The sequence below is a fragment of the Micropterus salmoides genome, unplaced genomic scaffold, assembly GCF_014851395.1.
Source record: "Micropterus salmoides isolate LMB-PRFRI ecotype aquatic unplaced genomic scaffold, ASM1485139v1 Ms_hic_scaffold_2432, whole genome shotgun sequence".
Taxonomy (NCBI): domain Eukaryota; kingdom Metazoa; phylum Chordata; class Actinopteri; order Centrarchiformes; family Centrarchidae; genus Micropterus; species Micropterus salmoides.
In genome coordinates, this window is record NW_024041632.1 from 30,320 (window position 1) to 52,767 (window position 22,448).

General features: G+C 39.7%; 1 protein-coding gene across 1 annotated transcript; it reads left to right on the forward strand.

Moving 5' to 3' along the window:
* Positions 1–787: 787 nt before the first annotated feature.
* Positions 788–21,619, forward strand: LOC119918808 (solute carrier organic anion transporter family member 3A1-like; the record flags this gene model as incomplete). The annotated part of the gene is made up of 8 exons (XM_038739493.1): positions 788–1,348; positions 5,170–5,629; positions 18,563–18,661; positions 18,888–19,157; positions 19,341–19,505; positions 19,718–19,916; positions 20,602–20,737; positions 21,447–21,619. Coding segments are annotated over exons 1-8 (1,661 nt in total), but the record flags the coding sequence as incomplete, so codon positions are not given.
* Positions 21,620–22,448: the final 829 nt, after the last annotated feature.

Genomic DNA, 22,448 nt, shown 5'->3' on the forward strand with positions numbered 1-22,448 from the left:
TCTTACTTCTGGATATCATGAGCATGGTGATGACTGAGCATCCTCACCAACATCTTTTAGCTTCAAAGCTTTGTTCTGTACATTTACACTATAAAGCTGCTTAACACACACACACCTCAGTCTACTACACCTCCAGCACTTGGCAGCTCCATTAGAGAAGCTGTGGAATTTCATGTCTCGCTGCACCTCACCAGACACTGATGAAGAATGGAGAGGACAGTGGTGACCTTCTTCTATGACTAGGATATCTCATGGTGAATTACATTATAGTGAAAATAAAATAGACAAGTGTCAAAACACAGAATGATATGAATTTTGTGGCGTGGTGGTTCGAAACACACTAAAAGCTAGATCCAAACACATAATGCCTCCTTGGACTAGTGGACAAGTCCGACAAAGATGGTATCTGATGTAGGGACACTGTTAAATGTGAACCCATCTCACAAAGATATTGGTTTATTGTTGCAGTATTAATCTGCAAAGTAATGTACAGAACACAACATTTGTTCTTGACAAGGAGGCTAAAGATGTGCTGTGTCATGTTGATCCAGTTGATTTGTCACTGTGAGTGTGTGTGTTATAGGGATCTTTCAGAGAGTGCCCTGATGAAATGTTGCATTTTTTTGTGGCTATGATTAAGCTGCAAAGGTAAAGTGATGATGTAGGGAAACACATTGAGGGAGAAGGGTTTAGAACAGAGAGAAACACAGAGAGATTACACCTCCCTCACTGTGATTTGGTCTAGGCCTATAGATGGGAGGAGGGGGAGGAGGAGCATCAATAACACCCGCCTGAAGGACGCAGAACTGCGGCTCGGAACCGGGCTGAGAAACCAAATCCAGTCGGTACCGGTCGTGAGTGGAGATGTCACATCCCGGATGTGGGAAAACAGAGTCTTGTAGTTCCACGTCGGATTTCAGAAGCCGTCATATATAGGCTACATGCGTAGCCTACGTATTAGCCGATACGCACTGGCTGGACAGGCGGTGAAGAGAGGTCGCTGACGGACTGTGCGTAACGCTGAGTGGACAGCAGTATTTCTCGCTGTATATTCTAGCCTAGACGGGCTCCTGACAAGAGATTCGCACTTCTTCTGCAGTGCACTTCGTCATTATAACCAGATGCCCTCCGCCGGACCGGACCCCTTCAGTTTCATGCCGTCCAACCCGACCGGAGCCTGAGCCGAAGGATGCAGGTTAAAAACCAGATCTGCACAGAGCGGAGCAGCACCGACGACCCGGAGCAGGATGACAACCAGAAGAAGACCTCGTGTTTTTCCAACATTAAGATTTTCCTGGTGTCGGAATGTGCGCTCATGTTGGCACAGGGCACAGTGGGCGCCTATCTGGTGAGTTTCTACAGAACAGACAGCACAGACACAAGGTTGGTCTGAAGGAACGTCGTATCTCAGTAGGCTTTATCTCAGGTAACATCGGGTTAACGCAGCGCCCTTCAAACCGGCACAGACAGACAGTGAGTAACGATACGGTTAATAATCATATTATTCTGATCACATCAGAATAATCACACCCTCCAGTAACCACGGGACGCGGTGCTTTCACTGATTGATGACTTGCTGCGTATTATCCATCAGGCCTATGCACCATCTGCATGACACAAAGCGCGTCACAGCGGCCGCAGACTCCACGTTGTTGTTGGTGAATTTTATATGCGTATATGGATGGTCTGTTGGAGAGCAGGTTACGAAACACTGGTCAGGAGCTCCATCCCACCTGCCGGTTCTTCTTCATTATGCATCAGTAATGCAGGGGGCCTTTGACACTGGCGGATATAGCCTAGGCCTAGGAGATGACGTGATCGCCACAACAGAAGCGACATAGCGTAAATTTCATTATCGGAAAAGCTTCCTTTCACTTTTAACGAATTTACACTTCAATGTCACTTAAAAATAAGGTGTTATTTTATGCATTGATATCCTTAGATGGATGTCAAAGTGCTACGCTCTATTCAGTAGATGAACACATAACGGTAAAGGTAAAATGATTTTAGGAGCCAAAAGAAAATGCAACTTTTCTCTTAAATAGCAAAGATTTCAGGCACCATCACTGATGCAGAGGTGAAAGTATCTTCCCTAACACCTAACGTATTCATATCTGTTTATGGTGTGTCTAAAGCCAACCACAGCAGTTTCTAATGTATTTGTGTGGTGATGTCTACCTACATTAGTCAGAGATGGCTCAACCACTTACTGTAAATCAGTATAAATATGATGCCACTTTAATCAGGTCTATTATTTGCCTAATTAAAGCCAATTCCCCTGATAGGTGTCAGCACAGTCTTGATACTATAAATAACTGCACATGCAGGTTGGGGGGAGAACAATTAACTGTCCAAGTCATCTTCATTCAGTCATAATGTCAGTGGCTTGACTCTCATTACATGTGGCTTTTCTATTGGTGCAGCCTTGGCGTGCTGGTTCAGGTGAGAAAAACAACAAAAGGCCAAAAATTATATGGAAATAATCTGTGTAAGGACCTGAGCTAATCTCCAGAATCTAACCTGTACGTTGTCAAATAGAGATGTTGAAAAAGAGACCTTGTTCAGAAAAAGATGCTTGAACTTGCCTTAAAAGAAAACGTCTTCCACATGTGTGAAGACTGCAACTTGGCATAAAAACGAGTTGATTTTAATGGGTTTTGCACCAGTAACAAATATAAATCCATTAGTATTTACCTTGAAGACTGCAGTGGAACGTCCTTTTAACCAGCATCCCAAACCATAAGTGCACGATTAGCAAATTCCGCTGCAGACAAAAGCACTGTGGAAGCACTGCCTATCCTCTCCTGTATAAAATGTTGTTTTTCATCATTCTTTGTTGTCTGTCTCTATAATTCAGCCACTTTCTTGGTTCACAGTGTGCCTTTATTTTCTCCTCTTTTTTTCAGTAGCACATTATTTTGTTTTACAAATAAATCACAGTGAAACTTTTGAAGAAGACAAGCTATAATGACTGAAGATCTGTCAGTACAGCAGCACTTGCATAACCGCCTTCCATAGCTTAGTATACATTCATCAGACTGAAATGGGCAGATTTTCTCTTTTCTCCATTTTCTAAAACTCTACAACAATTTGAACTGTCTGTAAACACTGAAGTGGATTGGACTAAAATGTCTCAATACGGAATGTTAAACATGTACTATGTACATGTCCATCAGTTCTCAGTGAATGAAGCCATACATAAATCTTCTACGGCCACAAGAGTAAATCTTAACCCTGTTGTTTAGATTCTGTCACCTCTGAACTCTGTCTTCACAGCTTATAATGTCAGGTAACTGTGAATTACAACTTTGTAATAATTCTAGTAAACAGTGCACAAAGTTTTATGTAATTATTTTATTTAACCCATATTTAACCAGGTAAGACCAGTTGACATCAGTGATCTCTTTTACAAGGGAGACAGCAGCTTAAAAAAGGTTACAGATGACAACCACAAGAAACATACAAGATAGACATTTACATGTCAATATTAACAAATTTTAAATTCAGAATCAGCTTCATTTGCCAGGGTTGTGTACACATATAAGGAATTTGACTCAGGATTGTACAGTGCTCACGCTGTGCTTACTCAGACAATAATACAATAACACAATAATAAAATAGAGAAATAAAATAGAGAACACAAATATACACACTATTAACAAGCACAATATAGACAGATTGACAAATAGTGCAGTGACCAGAGTGCAAAGGATACAGGAGTAAAATTATTACTATCATTATTATGTACATTTCGGAGGTGGATGAGATATACTGGTACATATACATCCATGTACTCATGTACGCAGTGCGATGGATCATAGTGCAAAGGATGCTGGAATAAATAAGCATTATGTGCAGTTGTTATGTACTTGAGGTAGCTGGATTTGGTATATGGTATATACAATATGACAATATAACTGTATGAATAGTATAAAAAGCACTGAAATAGAGAATGATGAATAAATAATAAGTGGTAACCAGTGAACAGGTGGCTGATTAGAGACAGAGTTACTGGGTTATTGCACAGAAATTGTTCCTAACACTGTGAGTCAGAAATAAGCTGTTCATCAGAGTGATGACCTACACAAAGTAAAAAGTAACAACCGCACTTGCACTTATAAGAGTGAAGAATTACAGATAGTTCATCCTCTTTTGGAGGACAAGAACATAAGATAGACAAACAAACTATTTGTTATCAACTGTTTTGATTCATTGTTTCAACTATAAATGCTAAACATTGCTTAGTTCCAACCTCTCAATTGTTAGGATTTTAAGCTTTTGGTTGTTTTATGTGATAGTAAATTGAATATCCTCAGGGGGAATATTCAAGTTGTCATCTTTAGGATATTATGATTTTTCTCAACATTTTATACACTAAACAATTCATCAATTAATAGGCAGATTAATCATTCATGAAAATGGTCGCTGGTTGCAGCCCTATTTGGTGATAAACAAGACAACCTGAAATTGTCTTATTTTGCAACAGAGTTTAGTGTGACAGGATAAATGGGATAAGGAATATAGAGAAAAGATGATTGGATATTATACGTGATCCATCTCATTTCACTTGCATAGTCATGGCTACATTCTCCTTTTTATCTGGAATTGCTTCAAGAAGTCTCCAGGCTTATGCTGTACCTTTTGCTGTGGATGAATTATTAATAAAAGTTTAAAATAATACCTGGCCAACCTTTTATCGTCAGTCCTGTTGATGATCCAGCATACATTTGATGGAGGCACTTCATACTTACACAGCTGCTACAATGTGTTTGTGTCAGTTTCATAATTAGAACAGCTGCATTAGGTTTATGCCTAAAGCCACACACATGCACCTTTTCCCAGGATGGCATCTGGCTAGCCTCAGGGTTGTTTTGGATAAAGGAGGAGGAGTGTGGTGATGAAGATGTTGGAAGCAGCTCAACTGCTGTGTGTCGTCAACAGGTTGCTGTTGTTGATTTCTTGTGGCAGATGGCTCTTTCATACCTGCTTTTACTGAATAGCTGAAGAAATTAATCTCAGTGCCCTGCCTCATTATATTACACAATATTTTTTAAATGTATAAAATGTGTACTTCTGACAGGTTGATACAGTCTTAAGTGGCTACTAGTTGTAAAAACACTGTATAAAACTTGCTTTCTCTTTCTCCCTAATTCTCTCTCTCTCTGTCAGGTAAGTGTTCTGACCACTCTGGAGAGACGTTTCAACCTCCAGAGTGCCGATGTGGGCGTCATTGCCAGCAGCTTCGAAATTGGCAACCTGGCCCTCATCCTGTTTGTCAGCTACTTTGGCGCCAAGGCCCACAGACCCCGCCTTATTGGCTGCGGCGGGATTGTCATGGCATTGGGGGCATTACTGTCAGCCCTGCCAGAGTTCCTGACTCATCAGTACGAGTACGAGGCCGGGGACTCGTGGCACGCTGAGGATGGCAGAGATGTCTGCTCTAACACCTCCAGGTCAGAAAACCGAGACTCTGGGTTTAAATGTGGCAACAGGGCCAACACCAACATGATGTACCTTCTGCTGATTGGAGCCCAGGTTCTGCTGGGCATTGGAGCCACACCTGTCCAGCCTCTGGGAGTGTCGTACATTGATGACCATGTTCACAGGAAGGACTCCTCGCTGTACATAGGTGAGTAGCACTGAGCACTGAGAACGAGTGAAACATATAAGCTGATAGTCAAGTCTTTATCACCAGCTCCTGCACATAACTCCCTGTAAATATAGAACTCACCCAGTGAGTGACAGGTGGGTGCCTTCTCAGGTGGCTAGCTGCTAGGTGGTTCAGCAACCAGGCTTCATTTGGCCCGCCTGAGCTCCACCTCTCATTTTTGGATTAGCCAGAGTCAGACACTGCCAAGATGGCAACAGCCAGAGCCGCTAGGATCTTCCCACATTGAGCTTCACTGAGCTTCTATGGCGTGGACATGAGAGTTGTATCAAATTTCTCTCGTCTAACTCTTACCCAAAATGTCAAACTATTTCTTTAATCATGTGCATTTGAACAGCAAACACTTGGACTAGCTACAAAGTGACTACAAATCCTTGAACCTACCAGAAGGAATCAGCTAAAATCAAGAAAGTGATTAATAATGATAATTTCCACATATACAATTCATTTAATGAAACCCCAAACCTGGCACTGGTAGTGGCCTGTTGTACATACCTTAGTGTTGTCCTTCCCATCTGGGATCTTTGACAGGACAACGTGACGGTTGATGTACATATTTTTGGAAGGAATGGTCTCTTTAGTTTTATGCCTGAGCCACTTATATGGTTCTAATATACTGTTACTGAAATTAGATTTGGCATGTTATCAACGGCTGTTGATGGCACTGGGTGCAAATGCCAGTGCACTCGATGACGCCAGATGTCTGTTCTTCTACACCAGAAGATGGAGTCTATGGATGGAGTGAAAGAAATGATAGATGAAAATAATATTTACAACCACAACACTGGCTCTGGCTAAGCTAAAATTTACAGCTAATAATTAATGAAGAAGATGATTTAGAGCCAGTCCCGCTGTAGCAATAAAAAGCATAAAAAACATTTCCTTGATTCCTGAACTAAACAACAACTAGCAACAGCTTGATTCTTCACGCTCTTGCATTTGGCTGTTGCAGTTAACTGGAAGTAATAAAAAAACAAAGGCTTATGGCATAATAAAATCTGAACAATCATAATATCTATATCAGTATAAGTAAATGGGGTGATTATGTTGGTGCAAGTGAAACATGACCTATGACATTAATCATTCACGTGTGCACTAAATGATCAGCTCTACTATCTATGAACACCGAGGCTCATTTTAAAATGATAAGATTACCATATTACAGTAAACAAAATCTTATTACTAATACATATAATCTCCTCTGAATCATATTTAGTCATGATTAGTTAGACAAATGGTTAATGACAGGTGCACATGCAGCAAAGTAGGTTAAAGAAAGCAGTTGTTGGGAGGTAAGGCGGGTTTTAGGCTTTAGTTAATGCGCAGTGCAATGTATAGATACAGAAGGCGTCACAATCAAATCACAACAAATGGAAATAGACACCAGAGTATACAAAAGATCATTAGAGAAATTGAATAAATCAAAAGTGTACAACAATAAAACAACTTCAGTTCCTATGTCAGTGTGCATGAATGCCCAGAAGGTGAAAAAAATATAAAGTAAGAATTTCTTTTGAAAATAAGGCATCTCACATTTTAGACATATACCTCTTAATGTAATAATATTGACACTGACTAAGGCTTCATGCCAGCAAGCATCTCTGCCTATGAATCTGAATCTGAATTCTGAATGCCTACCAGCTCAGAAGGTGTTGCAGTATCCTCGCAGGATCAATGTGGATTATCATCTTAATCCCAAGTAGTATAATTGATATATCTGTACTCTCTAAGCTAACTGCTGGTCTTACCACAGTCGACTTCTCATAGATCACCTGTCAACTAATTTATTTCCTGTTTACTTCTAAACAAACTGAACGTTGTTTAAAAGAGGAAGGGTGACTGAAATGATGCAAAGTAACCTCCTGCCCGGTCTCATCCGGATGATGAAGTGGCTATTGTGGTCAGTAGTTTTGGTACACTGGAACCAAATAATAGAAATCTACAACTTTCTGTTTAGCCTGTCCTCTCCTCTCCTCTAGCTCACATCAAGACCTACTGTATGTCATGCAGTGTCAGTGTGTGTGTGTTTGTGCATGTGTGTGTCCTTTTGCCATTGTCATGTTTAGTCAGTCTAAGTCACAGACTGAGGTTTGTTGACCCTGTAGTTTGTTCATTGTTTTCTATCCAGATGAAGGGTGTCACTTAGTGTTGAAAAGTGTTGGGGACATAGGGGGATCTGGTTGGACCTCTCACAGGAAAGTTTGATCTTTAAACACTTCTTTACCTGCATTCAGGTGAAAGTTTCTGTACCGAATTTATGGTGGAAATGCGAATTGTTAATGTTAATGAAATTTTATTTATGAAACACAAAATTAAGTTGACAGGTGACATTTCAAAATACATAAATATAATATAATATAATGCAGTGCAGCTCTCAGGCATTCTGTGATGCTTTCAGATCTGTTTCTCCTGTAGATCAACTTTTCTCATGTAATTTCATCCCTGCTGAGGCAACACATATGTAGACATGATTTAGTCTTCCCTCCTCTTTTGGCATGTTCAAAGGGGGAGAACAGAAAACTTGGCAACAAAGAAGTTTTTTGGACAATGCACATTTGTTTCTGCCATATTTTAATGGCATTGCATGTTTTCTTAATGTGCAAATAAACCTTTCTAAAGGCATTTTCATTTGATATTTATCTGCAAGCTATATTTCAATAGAAGTATAACAAATAATACTTTAAAAAAGTGGTGAGGACAAATCAGCCATTTCAAAAAGTGGTGGGGACATGTCCCCAGCGTCCCCAGTGTAAATGACACCTATGATAAGATAAAAATAAGAATATATTTAATAGCTAGAATAAATAAACAGGGCCCTTTGGTATCACTGCAATTAACATGTTTTGCTGACAGAAAATAAATACATTGTAACTTCAACTTCCAGTGCACACAATTGTATTTCTTGTTATTAAAAAATAGTTAAATACTCTATGCAATTTTAGGACATGAGACAGGTCCAGAAACATGTTTCTGTGATACTGCACTATGCAGTATAGACTTAGTTTTATCCTACCCAGATAATGAGTTTGGTCAGTGGATGGAAATATCCCTGACTATTGAACATGTTAGTTATGTGGAGGGGGATGCACAAGTCCATCAATACTTGTATGCTCTTCTTTTTTGAATGGTGTCATTCACTACTATGTTGCTGTGTGTAGTAGCTAATGTATGCCATATCTTATCTATTACGCAACAATAAATGAGAACCTTAATACTACATTCCTTGATTTTGTTGTAGCACCCAAATTATCTTCCATCTCACAAGTGATGTTTTGAAACAGCTAATTTGTAGAAAAGGTGCAGATTTTTGGGTCACTGTTAGATGTGAGACGTTAGAGAAGCAGTCTAGTGAACAGAAGATTGTTTTCTAACAATTTAATATCCTATATTCCCTGTATTGTCATTGACAGGGGAATGGCAGGTCTGATCCTGCCTTCTCTCACATACGTGCCCTTGAGCAATGCACTTTATTCCACACTTCAGGAAATGTTCAGTGGCCAGCAGCAGAGGACTGCAGTTATACTTGCAGCAGAAACCAAGAGATCGACATAACACACATTACAGCTTGTCTGCCAAAGTTGCCTAGGCAACAGTACAGAGACAGGCACTGAGGCTACAGTATGTGCCATTCCTGCTCTCACCGCTCAGCGACCTGCTAGCAGCAGAACTCCATCTGGGGAGATGGAGAGAATGAAACAAAGGACAAATGAAAAAAACACCCCATTATTAATAAAATAAGGAATGTATATGTAAACATTTAATTGTTGTAATTGTTTTGAGAATAGGATTTCAGACAATAATTAAATCTGATATGTGTATTTCTTACAAAAGCTGTGATTCTTCTATGAATGGAAACAGTAAAAGCAAGTAATACCATGTGACAGACTGATAGATGCTTGTCAGCATGTCAGACTGCCAAACTTTGCAAGTAACATGCAACTGTGGTGGGTTGGCTGCAGTTTATTTAGAAAGATTGCACTGACAGTGAGAAAGTACACTGGTCAATCTAAAAATCTATCCTATATTGTGCTATTCACATTTTTGCAAATGCAAGAATAATGGTAATGGTATTGAATCAATAATTATCAGTTCATGTTATCGACCCAGAAATTGCATATCCCTGCATCTCTACTTATTGGGATATTTTACAGCTGGATATGACATTCAGTTATTATATGGTAATATATACTAAATCACCATCACATTAAACCTTACAGAGCTGATGTAGCAATAAGCCAAAGCACAACTGTTGTTTATGTTATTCTGTAAAAGTTCTTGTGCTGAAGTTCCTCTTCTTGTGGATTCATCAGTTTGCCCTTATGGGATAAATAAAAGGCACTAAAGGAAAATAAAAAATACAGTATTGTTGGCTACCATGTGGCTAGTTGCTCCTCTTTACAGGCTTCTCTTCTTGTCTTTGGCTAGTTGCGTTGTCCCTGCTTGCGTTTCAGTGCAGACCTGCAGGGTGAGAAGGCCTGCGGTTTGTTCTGAGCATGCTTTGATCTGTACAGTCTCTGCCAGCAGTACTCAGAGTGGAGGAGGTGGGAGGCGGGGGCAAACAAGGCTAGCACAGCACCCAACAACCCACCCTACCCCTGCTTGGCTAGAGGCCAAGTCATGCCAGATGTCTGATGTAAGACACTACACTTTATATTTTTTTGCTATAATTTTAGAAGATTTTAAAGTGTTCTCTGCACTTTACTGAATTTAATGCGCTAGTCCAACATTGCCCCGTTATAATGTGTGATATGTGTTAAACCATCAGCACAACAACATCAGCATACTAATATGCTCACAGTGATAATGCTAACATGCTGGTGTTTAGCACGTATATTGTTTAGCCTACCATGTTCACCACCTTAGTTTAGTATGTAAGCATGCTCATATTTGTGAACTAGCATCAACCAACAACAATGCAGGTATTCAGTCAATTAGTACTGGACTAATTGAAAATTAAAGTAAGTGGATCTCCAAAGTTACTAAAATTCATCCCGAGGGGAACATGTACACCTGAACAAATTTTAATGGCAACCCATGCAACAGTTGTCACCCTCACTGAGATAAATCGATCCCCAAACTCTGGAGGATTCGTCATGCCAATTCATCAAATTGTGACTGACCGACGTTGCCAAATATTTACAATTTTAAAGTACTGTGGCATGATTTTCACAACAAAAGAGCATGACTAATTGTGATTTCAGTCGGACTTCTAAGAGTCAGAACTGCCTGTAAGCATGAATCTGATTGTGTTTGTCTGTTCATGTTAGCTCTGTGACAGAGTGGATCTGACAGTCCAGACAGGCAACCAAGGACGTCTCTTAACAGCAATCCAGCAATTATTTGTTGCTCTTTTCCCATTCTTCATTCGTCAGTTAGTTTAGAATTTTCTATACATTGTGTTTTGGTCACAAATATTGACTCTGATTTATCATGGTCACTGTTTTATGTCTTAGTCTATAAGGTACAGTGTTCTTTGTAACATCCCCCAAGCTTCTTCCTTTGACACGCAAAAGAACGCAAGAGAAAAGAATAATGGATCTATTAACAATCTCGCATTTTTTGACAATCCAGGCATAGTGATTGCATTGGTTACCTCCAACAGTGTGACTGCTGCGTTGTCTGTTGTGGCTCAGTAATTGCATTTAGCCCGCTCTTTTATACAGCGCGTATGTGTTGTGTGCTGCTTATCTGCTGCTTCCTTTTCAAGGCGGTGGCGTTGTTCGACAAGCTTGACGTGTGAAGACACAGTAACATTGTAAGAAAACCCCTGAATAATGGATCGTGACAGAGAAGCAGTTAGGAGTTGTTTAGCAAACATCTAACCAAGTGATTAAATATTAAAGCAGCAGCTCTCCACAGGCTCGCAAACAAACCTGATGATGGAAGGAGAGGCTGCTCTGTTGTGGCCACATCTTCACCCCATATGGATCAATACTGCCTGAAAAAGAGATTTAGTACACTGGGGAAACTCAAGACAAAACCAGGAAACACTTCCCAGTTGTCATGGCACAACTCCCCCAGCATGCACCTCTCCTGTAGTTACTGTTTTTCCACTTAGCTGGCCTTCAGATCAGTGTGCCTTCTGGCAGATGAGAGGAGAACAAAAACAGATTCAAAATTTGGAGTAATGCAGCAGTGATACACTGCAGCACAAGCAATAAAGAGTGGGATCTGTGTGATGAAAAGTGTCCAGAGTCCAGACATCTAGGCTGGAGTCTCTTTGTGAGGCTTTAACCAGGCACAGCAGCGGTTTCTCCTTTGAGCAAAAATGCTAAAGTCAGCATGTTAACATAAGCACAATGACAATGTTACCTTGCAGATATTGTGTTTATGCTGTTAAACATCTTAGTTTAGCATGATAGCATGCACATAGTGTGTGTGTGTGTGTGTGTGTGTGTGTGTGTCTGTGTGTGTGTGTGTGTGTGTGTGTGTGTGTGTATACAGTAGCCTATATATCCACATTAAAGTTACAGTATGTCTAGGTCTATTTAATATTTCTTGACCCGTGGCTTATATTATCAGCTGTGATACATTCCTGATCGGATAAGAAGATGGTTTCCGACAGAAAGACTAACCCGCTCCTGTGCTCTGTTGACTACAGTATGATGTCCGAGCTGGACTGTAATTGGATTATTGATTGCTGTCTGCTGCTTGACTGATACCCTAGGGCGAAGGCAACTAACCCTCCTATCTACTGTATTGCTCACAGACCCTCTAACAGAAAAGCAGCTATTCAATTAGAGTATTCATGCTCTGGGCTTTTTACAATAATGTAGCCCCAAATAGTTTCTGCTTTACGTCCTAATGAGGTTCAGTATGTGGTGCTGTGTAAATGTTTGTATCTTGCTAATGGAATATGTAAATCTTATTTTGAAATATAGTATGCAGTAAGGTCAATGTGAGCACCACTACAGTGTATAGAGTCAGTAAGGTACTCAGATGACTCCAGTTTCCATGCATTCCCATTTTTCTGTTTAAAATCAGTCTTTACAAAAAAACACTAATGTTTAGCAGCATGCCGCAAGGGATGGCCTGTCAGTCAGTCCACCTCTTTGGTCCCGATTGCCATGACAGAATCCTATTGTTTATGGCAATCCTGACTTTTCCCCTTGCACCACTATGAGCTTTACATTTGTATTTTTGAGTCAAGAGTTCAACAACTGTTAGACTGCTTTGACATTTGGTGGACACATTCAAGTTCCCCTCGGGATAAACTGTTGATAACTTTGGTGATGTCTTTGGAGAACTTTTCCACCAAGGTCATCTTCAGGTTTATTTTGTGCAATGCTTTATTTTAAGACCAACACCAACAGGAATGTTTTAGGTCTGTATCAGAGTGCTAAATGGCAGCAACAATACAGCATAGTACAGTAAAGGAGAGTAAGTAAGTACAGTAACCGATAGAACAGAACAGTGCAGTAAAGTAAAAGAGCCATCAGAGCCCGAGTGATCCAGCTCTGCAGCCGCTGGCTCAGCTTCTCTCTTCCTGCCTCATATCTTAGCTTCTATTCATTGCTGTAATGCGTGTAATGAAGCGCTGTGATGCTGCAAGTTGAGAGTCCACTGCAGCAAAATGTTTTTACTCCAGTAGAGTTATTACTCTTCCACTGTAGGACAGAAGAGGAAGGAATGGATGCTGACTTAGCACACACTGTCTGCTCAGACGGGCCCAGGTTGTTTTATATGTGCACCTTTCAGGGGTACCTTTGCCAAGTTACAAAGTGCCAGTGATTGAACTGTGCCATAATGTGAGTCTGAGTGAGAAATTATTCATGCGCTGGCAGTGTGACCAGGTATAGGATCCCCGTCTCATACAGTGTGACCTTGCCTCTGCTACATTCATTACAGCTGGGTGCAGGACACCGGTGATTACCTGCATGTTTGGCTGATTTTTATCACTTTTGTTTTTATTCGACCAAATGTAACAATATTAACAATAAAAATGACCAGGTGACCACTGATAATTTATATTCTCATTTCAAATGAACACTATACAAACCAGTTTGGTACTGCTTGTTGTAGTAAAAGTGGGTAACTGAACTTCCCTTTATTACATTCCTGGTTTTATATCTATGCGAGTCTTCAGTAGATTAGAACTCTATAATAATTTGCAATCAGGGCTGTAGGTACCAACTGATGACACAGATGTCATGTCCTCAGTATTTCTTCAATGAATTTGAGGGTTTTAGCTCCCTGGGGAGAGATTACTGTACGTTCTATAATTTAAAACATATACATGGTTGTGTTTTATAGGCCGTATTTATAGACTCTTGTATATTTAAATCTAGTACTTTTAGGTCAATGAATAAATTAGGTAAGAAAAGATGAAACTTCATTGATCCCGAGGGGGAAAATTGAGCAAATTAGAAAATAAGTAAATGAAGAATTGGCATGATTATCTTTCAGACAGCGAGAAGAAGGTTCCTTCATGCTTCATTTCAACAACTATAACATTAAACGCTTCTGAAATACATTACCTACCCTAACTTAAATGTCCCTGACAACATTTGTAGTCTCATTTAGCCACTTGTTTGCAACTAAATGCTCCAAAATTCATAAGGTTTTTACTGACACATTTTATGTTGTAGCATACAACGTGAACATCTCTTAACCTCGTGCCACAGACCTTATTTCAGGCATCTAACCAAAAATGTATGATGTGACCTGTCACAGTGGACTCCCCACAAAGCTGACCCACCATTTTAAACCGTGTTAAAAGTTCTCCCTGGCATTATTCACATCTCATTAACTCCATAAAAGACTATCCAATGAGTCAGCATAGTTTGATATCTAGCAAGCAGTTGGCTTGACATATTTTTTTACTTTAAAAGTAATACATTCAGTACATTTAATGTTTAACAGTAATACTAGTGTTATAGAAAAAAAAGTTGCAGACCTAATGCATGTATGTAGTCAAATCCTCTAAAAGCTCTAAGCTTAAGTGGAGTGTCTCTACCTGCCATTTCCAGTTGGCTGGGTCAGATAAGCTGCCAGAGTTTTACAAGAATATCTAAGTAATCTATAAATCTCTTACATGTCCTAAAGTGTCTGTACTTTAATAAATAAACCTGTGAAATATATATTTCTCTTACAGTTAGTTTCAGTCATCTAGGTTTATGTGACACAAAGTTATAAGTGTGAAAGAAACAAGTGTATATGGAAATATTTTATAGTGCAAAGCATCCCCTGGGCAAAGCATGTACTGCTACAACAGCCTACAGTGTGTTTTTGAGGTGGGTGTCAGAATTAATTCCCCATCATTAACCAACAGTTTTCTCTCCCCATTTTTCTTGTATTATGTTGGCTATGATGATTTTAGCTAAAAATCATTGTGGGAAAAAAAAGTACAGGTTTTAAAAAACTAAAATTAATCAAAATCTATTTAATTTGCAACAGCACAAACATTCAAATTCCACACATGCTAAAAATAAGATCACAACTGTTTGGAGAAACAATTCATTTTGAAACTGACTGATAGCACTATGTTTTAACTGATGGAGGTAGTTTAGAAACATATGGGAGTCAATTCCTTGAATAAATTTTACAGACTAAACAAGAGTTATTTAATGATGAACTTAATGTAATCATGTTTATTTTTTCCAAAATGCAAACTGTAGTTGATACTGTTTTAGAGATATTCAGGCATACTATTCCCAACTTTCTGCATGTGTGTTGCTATTTTTCTACCTAAGTGGGAGTAAATAAGCTTTTTCAGGATCTCACACAAAGGCTAGTTTTAAAGTTGCGACCATTTCCCTGTGCCTTATTCTGCTGATTGCATGTTCCGAAGATATGTGCTGCTGCGCTGTAACTCAACTGAAGACACCACTGAAAGCATCTGCAGCTTTCGTCCCCATACGCTGAGGCAGAACTGGAATCATTGCAAAGTCAATAACTCCAGAAGGATTTACATTCTGCCTCTAATGAGCAATCAAAAAGGATTAAACCAATCCTTTGAAAATTAACCTCAGACGCATTGATTTTTATAATTAATGTATTTAGAAATGCATGCACATCATAATTCCGAAATTGTTGCAGTGGTTTTCTGCTTTGTCAAACTACAATGCAGCAACTTTTATTTCAACAGTCCCCCCATCCAAATCAATCTTTCTTTCAGCAAAAATACATTTTACAAGATTCAGATACTGTATATTGTTGTTACTATGCAGTAGCCAAAGGTTGTACCATATGGTTAAAGCACCAGTACCTCCCTACACACATTCCTTTACTGCTATGAGCCTCTAAAGCCCTCTCCAAGGAATGGGCTTTAGATCTACTGTAGATCTACTGTTGAGTCCAAACAACAGACTGGCATCAGTCTTGAATGCTTCTCCTGATGGGAGTCTAGCAGCTGTTGCTATAGGATTATGAGCTCACTGTCTTTTCTCATGGTATAGCAAAGCTTTACAGTAATGCTCCGTCATCGTGCTTATTGCTGCTGTTCTCATCAGCTGTTTCACTTTGAAGGCCACTCCAGGCTCTTATCTTTTTGTTATGTATACTGGACACAATAAAGCTGTGTGTTCCCACAGTGGTCTTTAGAGAATGTGGAGCTTTTATGTATTGTGGAAAGACTGGCTGGGATCCAACATTTTCCGCAGGTTCACTGCCGTTTTCATTTGTGTGTGTGTATTTGCCAGCCTCCCTGCATCACATACATTATAGATTAGTTGTGTTGTCCTGTGTTTGATCCTAGTGGAAGGCAGATTTGGAGATGGGAGGTTGTTCATTGGTTGGAGATGGCCCTGGTGTAACCCCAGACCTCCTCTATCACCTGAATTCAGCCCAGCTGGCATCAGTGACTGTGCTGAAATGAACATAATGTATCTAGCTGACAGAGAAAGTCAGACAAAGGCAGAGAGATAGGTCCGAGTGTACCACATTCATTTGTCACAGTTAGTGTATGTTAGTACAGCAAAGCTTAATGGGAATGAAATGTTTTTTTTAAATAATAATGCTTTTTTAAAGATTTGTATTTTTGCCCTGCTCTGTATGGTTTGTGTTTGTATCTACTACTGATATTCTGTGAGAACACCATTGTCCTGAACTCAGTACCAATGATTAAAGTACTCTGTTTTAAATTATATTACGTTCACGCTAAACAACAAAAAACACTGAGTCACACTCTTACCTTACACTTGCCAAGGTTTTTAATTGTGGTCTTTTTCAGATTTAGTCATATTAGGCTACTCAATTACGAGATGTACATACTATACCTTTTTAGCCATGCCAAGTAGCGGTGGGGCTTTGGTGGTAGTATCTCAAAAACCATTGGATAAATATCCAAATTTAGTAAAGATCATTAATTTTCCCCCAGAGGATAAATTGCGATAACAATCACCATTATCATGTCAGTTTTTTTTATTTGTCTCATTCTTTGTTTTATGGCCAAATACCTGCAAAACGAGATCAATGTCATTCCCATCAGCTTCAGCTGTACTTTGTGTTAAGTGCTAATTGGCCGCTAGCGTGTCTCTGTTTTATTGAAAAACACCAGTGAAAACTAGACAATATGGTATCTGGTTTTGTACTAGTGATTTTTAGTCCTAATTGATAACGTGAAATCTTTACAAAACTGTAATTCACCTTTCCAACATTCACCTTTGAAAACGAATATAAACTGTGTACCCACTAAATTAGAATTTAAAAATACCCCAGAGTGCTTTAAACATGATCCTTAATAAAACATTTGTGCTGAAACAAGTTTTCAAATGGCGACCAGAAATCAAAAAGGCTGGCTGAAATAAGTTTTCTTTCTGCCATTCTGCTCTCAGATTTATCACAGGCGATAACCACAGCACTAATCATTACTTACATCACAGAAAAATTGACTGGCCATCTCGTTCTATCTGTAGGGAGCAGCCTCCTCTGCTCTGGGCTCTGCTCTTAGCAGTCACGCCTATTGTTCCACTTGCCACCAGCATGGATAACTGTGTTCCACTGCCACACACAGTCTGCCGCTGCTTACTGGAAACCTCTCAACCAAAGCAGCAAGCAGGGCAGCTGTGAGCAAATCTAAGAGCAAATCAACCAGTGCTAATGCATCAGTGGTTCCCCACTGGTTAAACATTAAGAACCCATTTCCTGCTTGATTATTTATGACCCCCCTGGATAGACTAGATATAGTCTTGGTTTAATTATGCTGTGCAACCTATGAGCTGCATATCACAGTGACAGTGAATAAATCTGTCATTGGGAGACACCTGAAGAAATTTAGTCCCTTGGCATTAATTCAATACTTAATCTTTCCTTGAATAGAATACAGTTTGCTCTCAGTATTACAGTTGGTTTAACAACAGGAGGGTTCTCTGCGGTAGGAAGCTCCATGTTACCACATAATTAATAAAAGGGGCAGCCACTTTACAGTCTTGATACAATGCTGCCCTCTGCTGAAAGATGAAGTGAAATTCACTTACTGTATTCATTCTTTTGCTTATTTGTTTCTAGATTGTAGTTGATTGACAGTGGGTGGATTTTTCATTTTGTTTTTTTATATTATCTTATCACAGTATCGGCTAAGCTAACCTAAAATTAACTCAGTACTGTCAAAATGTGCTTATATTGGGTTCTTTGCTTTAGTATATTTATTATTTATATGTATTATTCACACCATTGATGTTTTCTGTATTACATTCCATGTCACTGCGTGAATATAAATGTATGTACATTTTTAATGCATATGTGATAACCTTAGTGAACAGATGTACATGTGTTTTGCAGCATCAATACATTATTTCAGTTATTTGCTTTTCATGTGTGATGGCTCCTCCATAATGAATGTAAAAAGGGGAAAAAAGGCAATCCAATAAAAATTTGGTCACAAAAAAAACATACTACATTATAACTGGCTGGCTCTTTAATGCTGTCTATTCTCTCTTTCTCTCTGTCTTGCAGGTATTTTATTTTCAACGTTAGTGTTTGGCCCAGCCTGTGGCTTCATCTTAGGTTCTGTCTGTACCAAAGTCTATGTTGATGCTGTTTTCATCGACACCAGTGAGTTGGCATTTGCATTTCTTCAGATTCTGCCTTGAATATTGTTCATTTGTTCAATGCAATAGTTACATTTGTATTTACCTTACTGCACAATAGAGGAATACCACAATACTATACTATACTATACTATAATTATATAAAAATTATTAACAGGTGCAATTTACTTTTACTAAAATCCAATTCATGTGGCAACATCAATTCAACATCCACCCTACCTCCTGTCCAGGTAAGCTGGACATCACCCCAGATGACCCTCGCTGGATCGGGGCGTGGTGGGGCGGCTTCCTCCTCTGCAGTGCCTTACTCTTCGTGTCGTCCCTCTTCATGTTTGGCTTCCCCCAGGCGCTGGATGAGCAGGACATGGACAGTGGGGGGGAGAGTGAGCAGGCCATGCTGCCTTCTTCCCTGAACCTGGAGTACCAGGGCTCTAAACCCAACGGGGCCATTCACGGGTTTGATATAAATAGCGGACTCACAGTTTGTGAGCATCTGAGAGGTAAGGAGGAGCAAAAAAGAGTTGAAGAGAAAAAAGATTTGGTAAATGCTAAAGCTCAGAAATTATCATGATTTTCTTTTTCTCTGTCCTTCCTAACCCTTCTCTTTGTTCTTTTCTCTCTCTCTACCTGTTCTACCACTAATCATATCCTCTTTGTCTCCATTTTCTTCTCCATTGACCCAGTAATCCCCCGGGTAACCAGGCACCTTCTCTCTAATCCGGTGTTCAGCTGCATCACGCTGGCAGCCTGCATGGAGATCGCTGTGGTTGCTGGCTTTGCTGCCTTCCTGGGAAAATACCTGGAGCAGCAGTTCAACCTTACCACCTCCTCAGCTAATCAGCTGCTAGGTAGGTGTCCCATAATCTTGTCTGAGTGGAGGGCAAACCTTTTTTGTTCCCAAAGTGTTTTACCATTAAACCATCAGGGGCAGGGCAGGGCAGGACAAACCAAAATAAGTAAGAAGCATAATGACAACATTTTGTGCAGTGCAAACCTCTACTAAGAAAAAGGTCCGTAGATTTTTGGGAAACATTGTGCATCCTTGTGTTTTCCTCCCCAGGTATGACGGCCATCCCCTGTGCCTGTCTGGGTATCTTCCTTGGCGGGCTGCTGGTGAAGAAGCTGAACCTGTCAGCCCTGGGCGCTGTCCGCATGGCCATGCTTGTCAACCTGGTGTCCACCGCCTGCTACGTCTCTTTTCTCTTCTTGGGCTGTGACACCGGACCTGTCGCCGGGGTTACAGTCGCCTACAGCAACGAGTAAGCAGAGAAACCTATTGATGAGGAGTCTTTTCAAGGATTTCAAGGACCAAAGTACTATACGGGTCTTGTTGTTGATAGTTATGCATGGCTTACACTTCATACCTGCTAAATAGAAAAAATATGCAACAAAAAAAAGCAACTGCTCTCACGTGGTTAAAAAAGAAAATGCACAAACAATACAATGTATTGCAAGTGTGTTGTTTTGTTTGCATTAATATTTCATTCAGCATTCAAGTTAGCCAAAAAAGACCACTCTTGTCACTATGGAAGACAAGATGGTCAAGCAGGGAGGTTTTTGTTGCTGATTTATTGAGCTTCACCATAATTGTGCATTAACAGTAAAATATCAGCAATTCTTCATATCTTTAATATGATGTCTCAAATTACAGATAACAAGCCCACAGGGGAGAAAATTGCTTAAGTGCTGTACTCTATGGGTTGAAACTTTACATAATAATTTACTGATTACATTGTGCCATTAGTGTACAACGGTTAAATATTCTGCCCATAGAGTTCAATATGTAATCAATTGCTGATTTATTCTTTAAAAATGTATCTATAAATTAATGTCCATGCAGCATCAAAATTATACAAAAGTGAGACAATTGTTGTTGTGTTTATTTCCATTTGATGTGAACACCATACATATACTACCTAACATGACTTTTGACCTCCTCCATAGGACGTTGCTGTCCTGGCAGCGACCTGAGTCAGCGTGCATCAATAACTGTAACTGCTACACAGCATCAGTGAGCCCTGTCTGTGGTTCCAATGGAGTCACCTACCTCTCAGCCTGCTTTGCAGGCTGCACCAAACCAGTGAGTGAAGAAGTTAACACTGAAACAAGATGTATCATGACTAACCTTGGACACTGGAGAAAACTAAATGACAGGGACAAAAAACATACTTACTTACTTGTTTGAATAAGAAGAGGCTTTACCGTCTCCAGTCTATTTAGAACTCTTCTAATTCACATTAGCAAAAGAGTGCACACTACACCTGTTGTAGCTTCCAGTCCAGTTTACAATTCATTTTAAAATACTGCTCCTTACTTTCAGAGCCTTGCACAGACAAGCTCCTCTTTACATCTCTGACTTGATACAGCTTCATACTCCCATCTTAGGTCATCAGGTCAGAGGCTATTAGTGGTTCCCGACACTCATTTTAAGACCAAAGGCAATTGATCATTTCAAGCAGTGGCACCTTGGCTGTGAAATGCATTGCCTCCCTTTCTGTGTGTTTAAATTCTGTTGATTCTATAATAAAAAGCAACTGAAGACTATGTTATTCAAACAGGCTTCTAGTTAGACAAGAGTTTTATGGCTATCTAATTTATGTTTTTACTATTTTTTTCAGATTTTAATAAATTGTATCTCACCTTATTGTGAAGCACAGTTATTACCTGTGAAAGGTGCTATATAAATACATCTTACTGACTTACTTACTTACATACAGTGCAGCGGTCATGCTTTAGATCTACATATTCAAAGTGGGATAACAACATTTTGCATTTCTCCTTTGTGTCAGAACCTGACCAGCTGTACGTGTATATCCAGCACCAGTGAAGATGCGGTGGCTTTACCAGGAAAGTGTCCCAGTCCAGGCTGTCAGCAGGCCTTTCTCACCTTTCTGTGTGTTATCTGCGTGTGCAGTATGATCGGAGCTATGGCCCAGACACCCTCTGTCATCATCCTTATCAGGTAAGGAGACCTGTTGCTATACGTAGACTGCCCACAAGAGGGAGCTCTTGACACTTATGGCTAATCAAAGGCAAAATGATGAAATCAGAGTCACTTCAGTCATCTGTGGTACAGAGAAAGATAATACTGACACACAGGGTAACATTATGTTGCGTACCCTGTCAAAGAACATTGTAGGGTACAGAGCTGCAGGTGATCACATGAATATGAATACCACTCTACACAGATATAGTAAATAATGCCTATCTTTCTACATATTAAAGAATGCTTCAGGTTTATTACTTATTCTAATATTAGTGGCCACATTTAAATAGAAGTACATTATTATTACAGATTGAAAAGCATTGCACTAACCAAGTTAACTGCTGTGATCTGGGAACATGGCAACATTGCTAAAAAGAAGGCAGCAGGGAATTGAACACGGGCAGTCAGAGGATTATTCAGATTTTTAGAAAAACATTTTGGGAAATACTTAATTGCTTCCTTGCCAAGAGTTAGATTTGAAGGTCAGTACTGTCATGTCTGTCCAATAAATACAAGCTTCAGTCAGCTGCTGGTTAGCTTAGCTTAGCATAAGACTGGAAACAGGTTGAAACAGCTAGCCTGGCTCTGTCCAAAAATAACTAAATCCACCTACCAGGACCTCTAAAACTTAACAATTAACACTTTATATTTTGTTTGTGAAATTTGAGCAAACAAAGAAGTGTAAAAACGACTGTTTACTGGGAGTTATGTGCAAGGTATTTGTTGGCGGGCACCAAGTCTCGTCGTCACAGTTAGTTTGCAAGGACACTGGAAAACTCGAGCTTTGTATTAATTGTGCAGATAT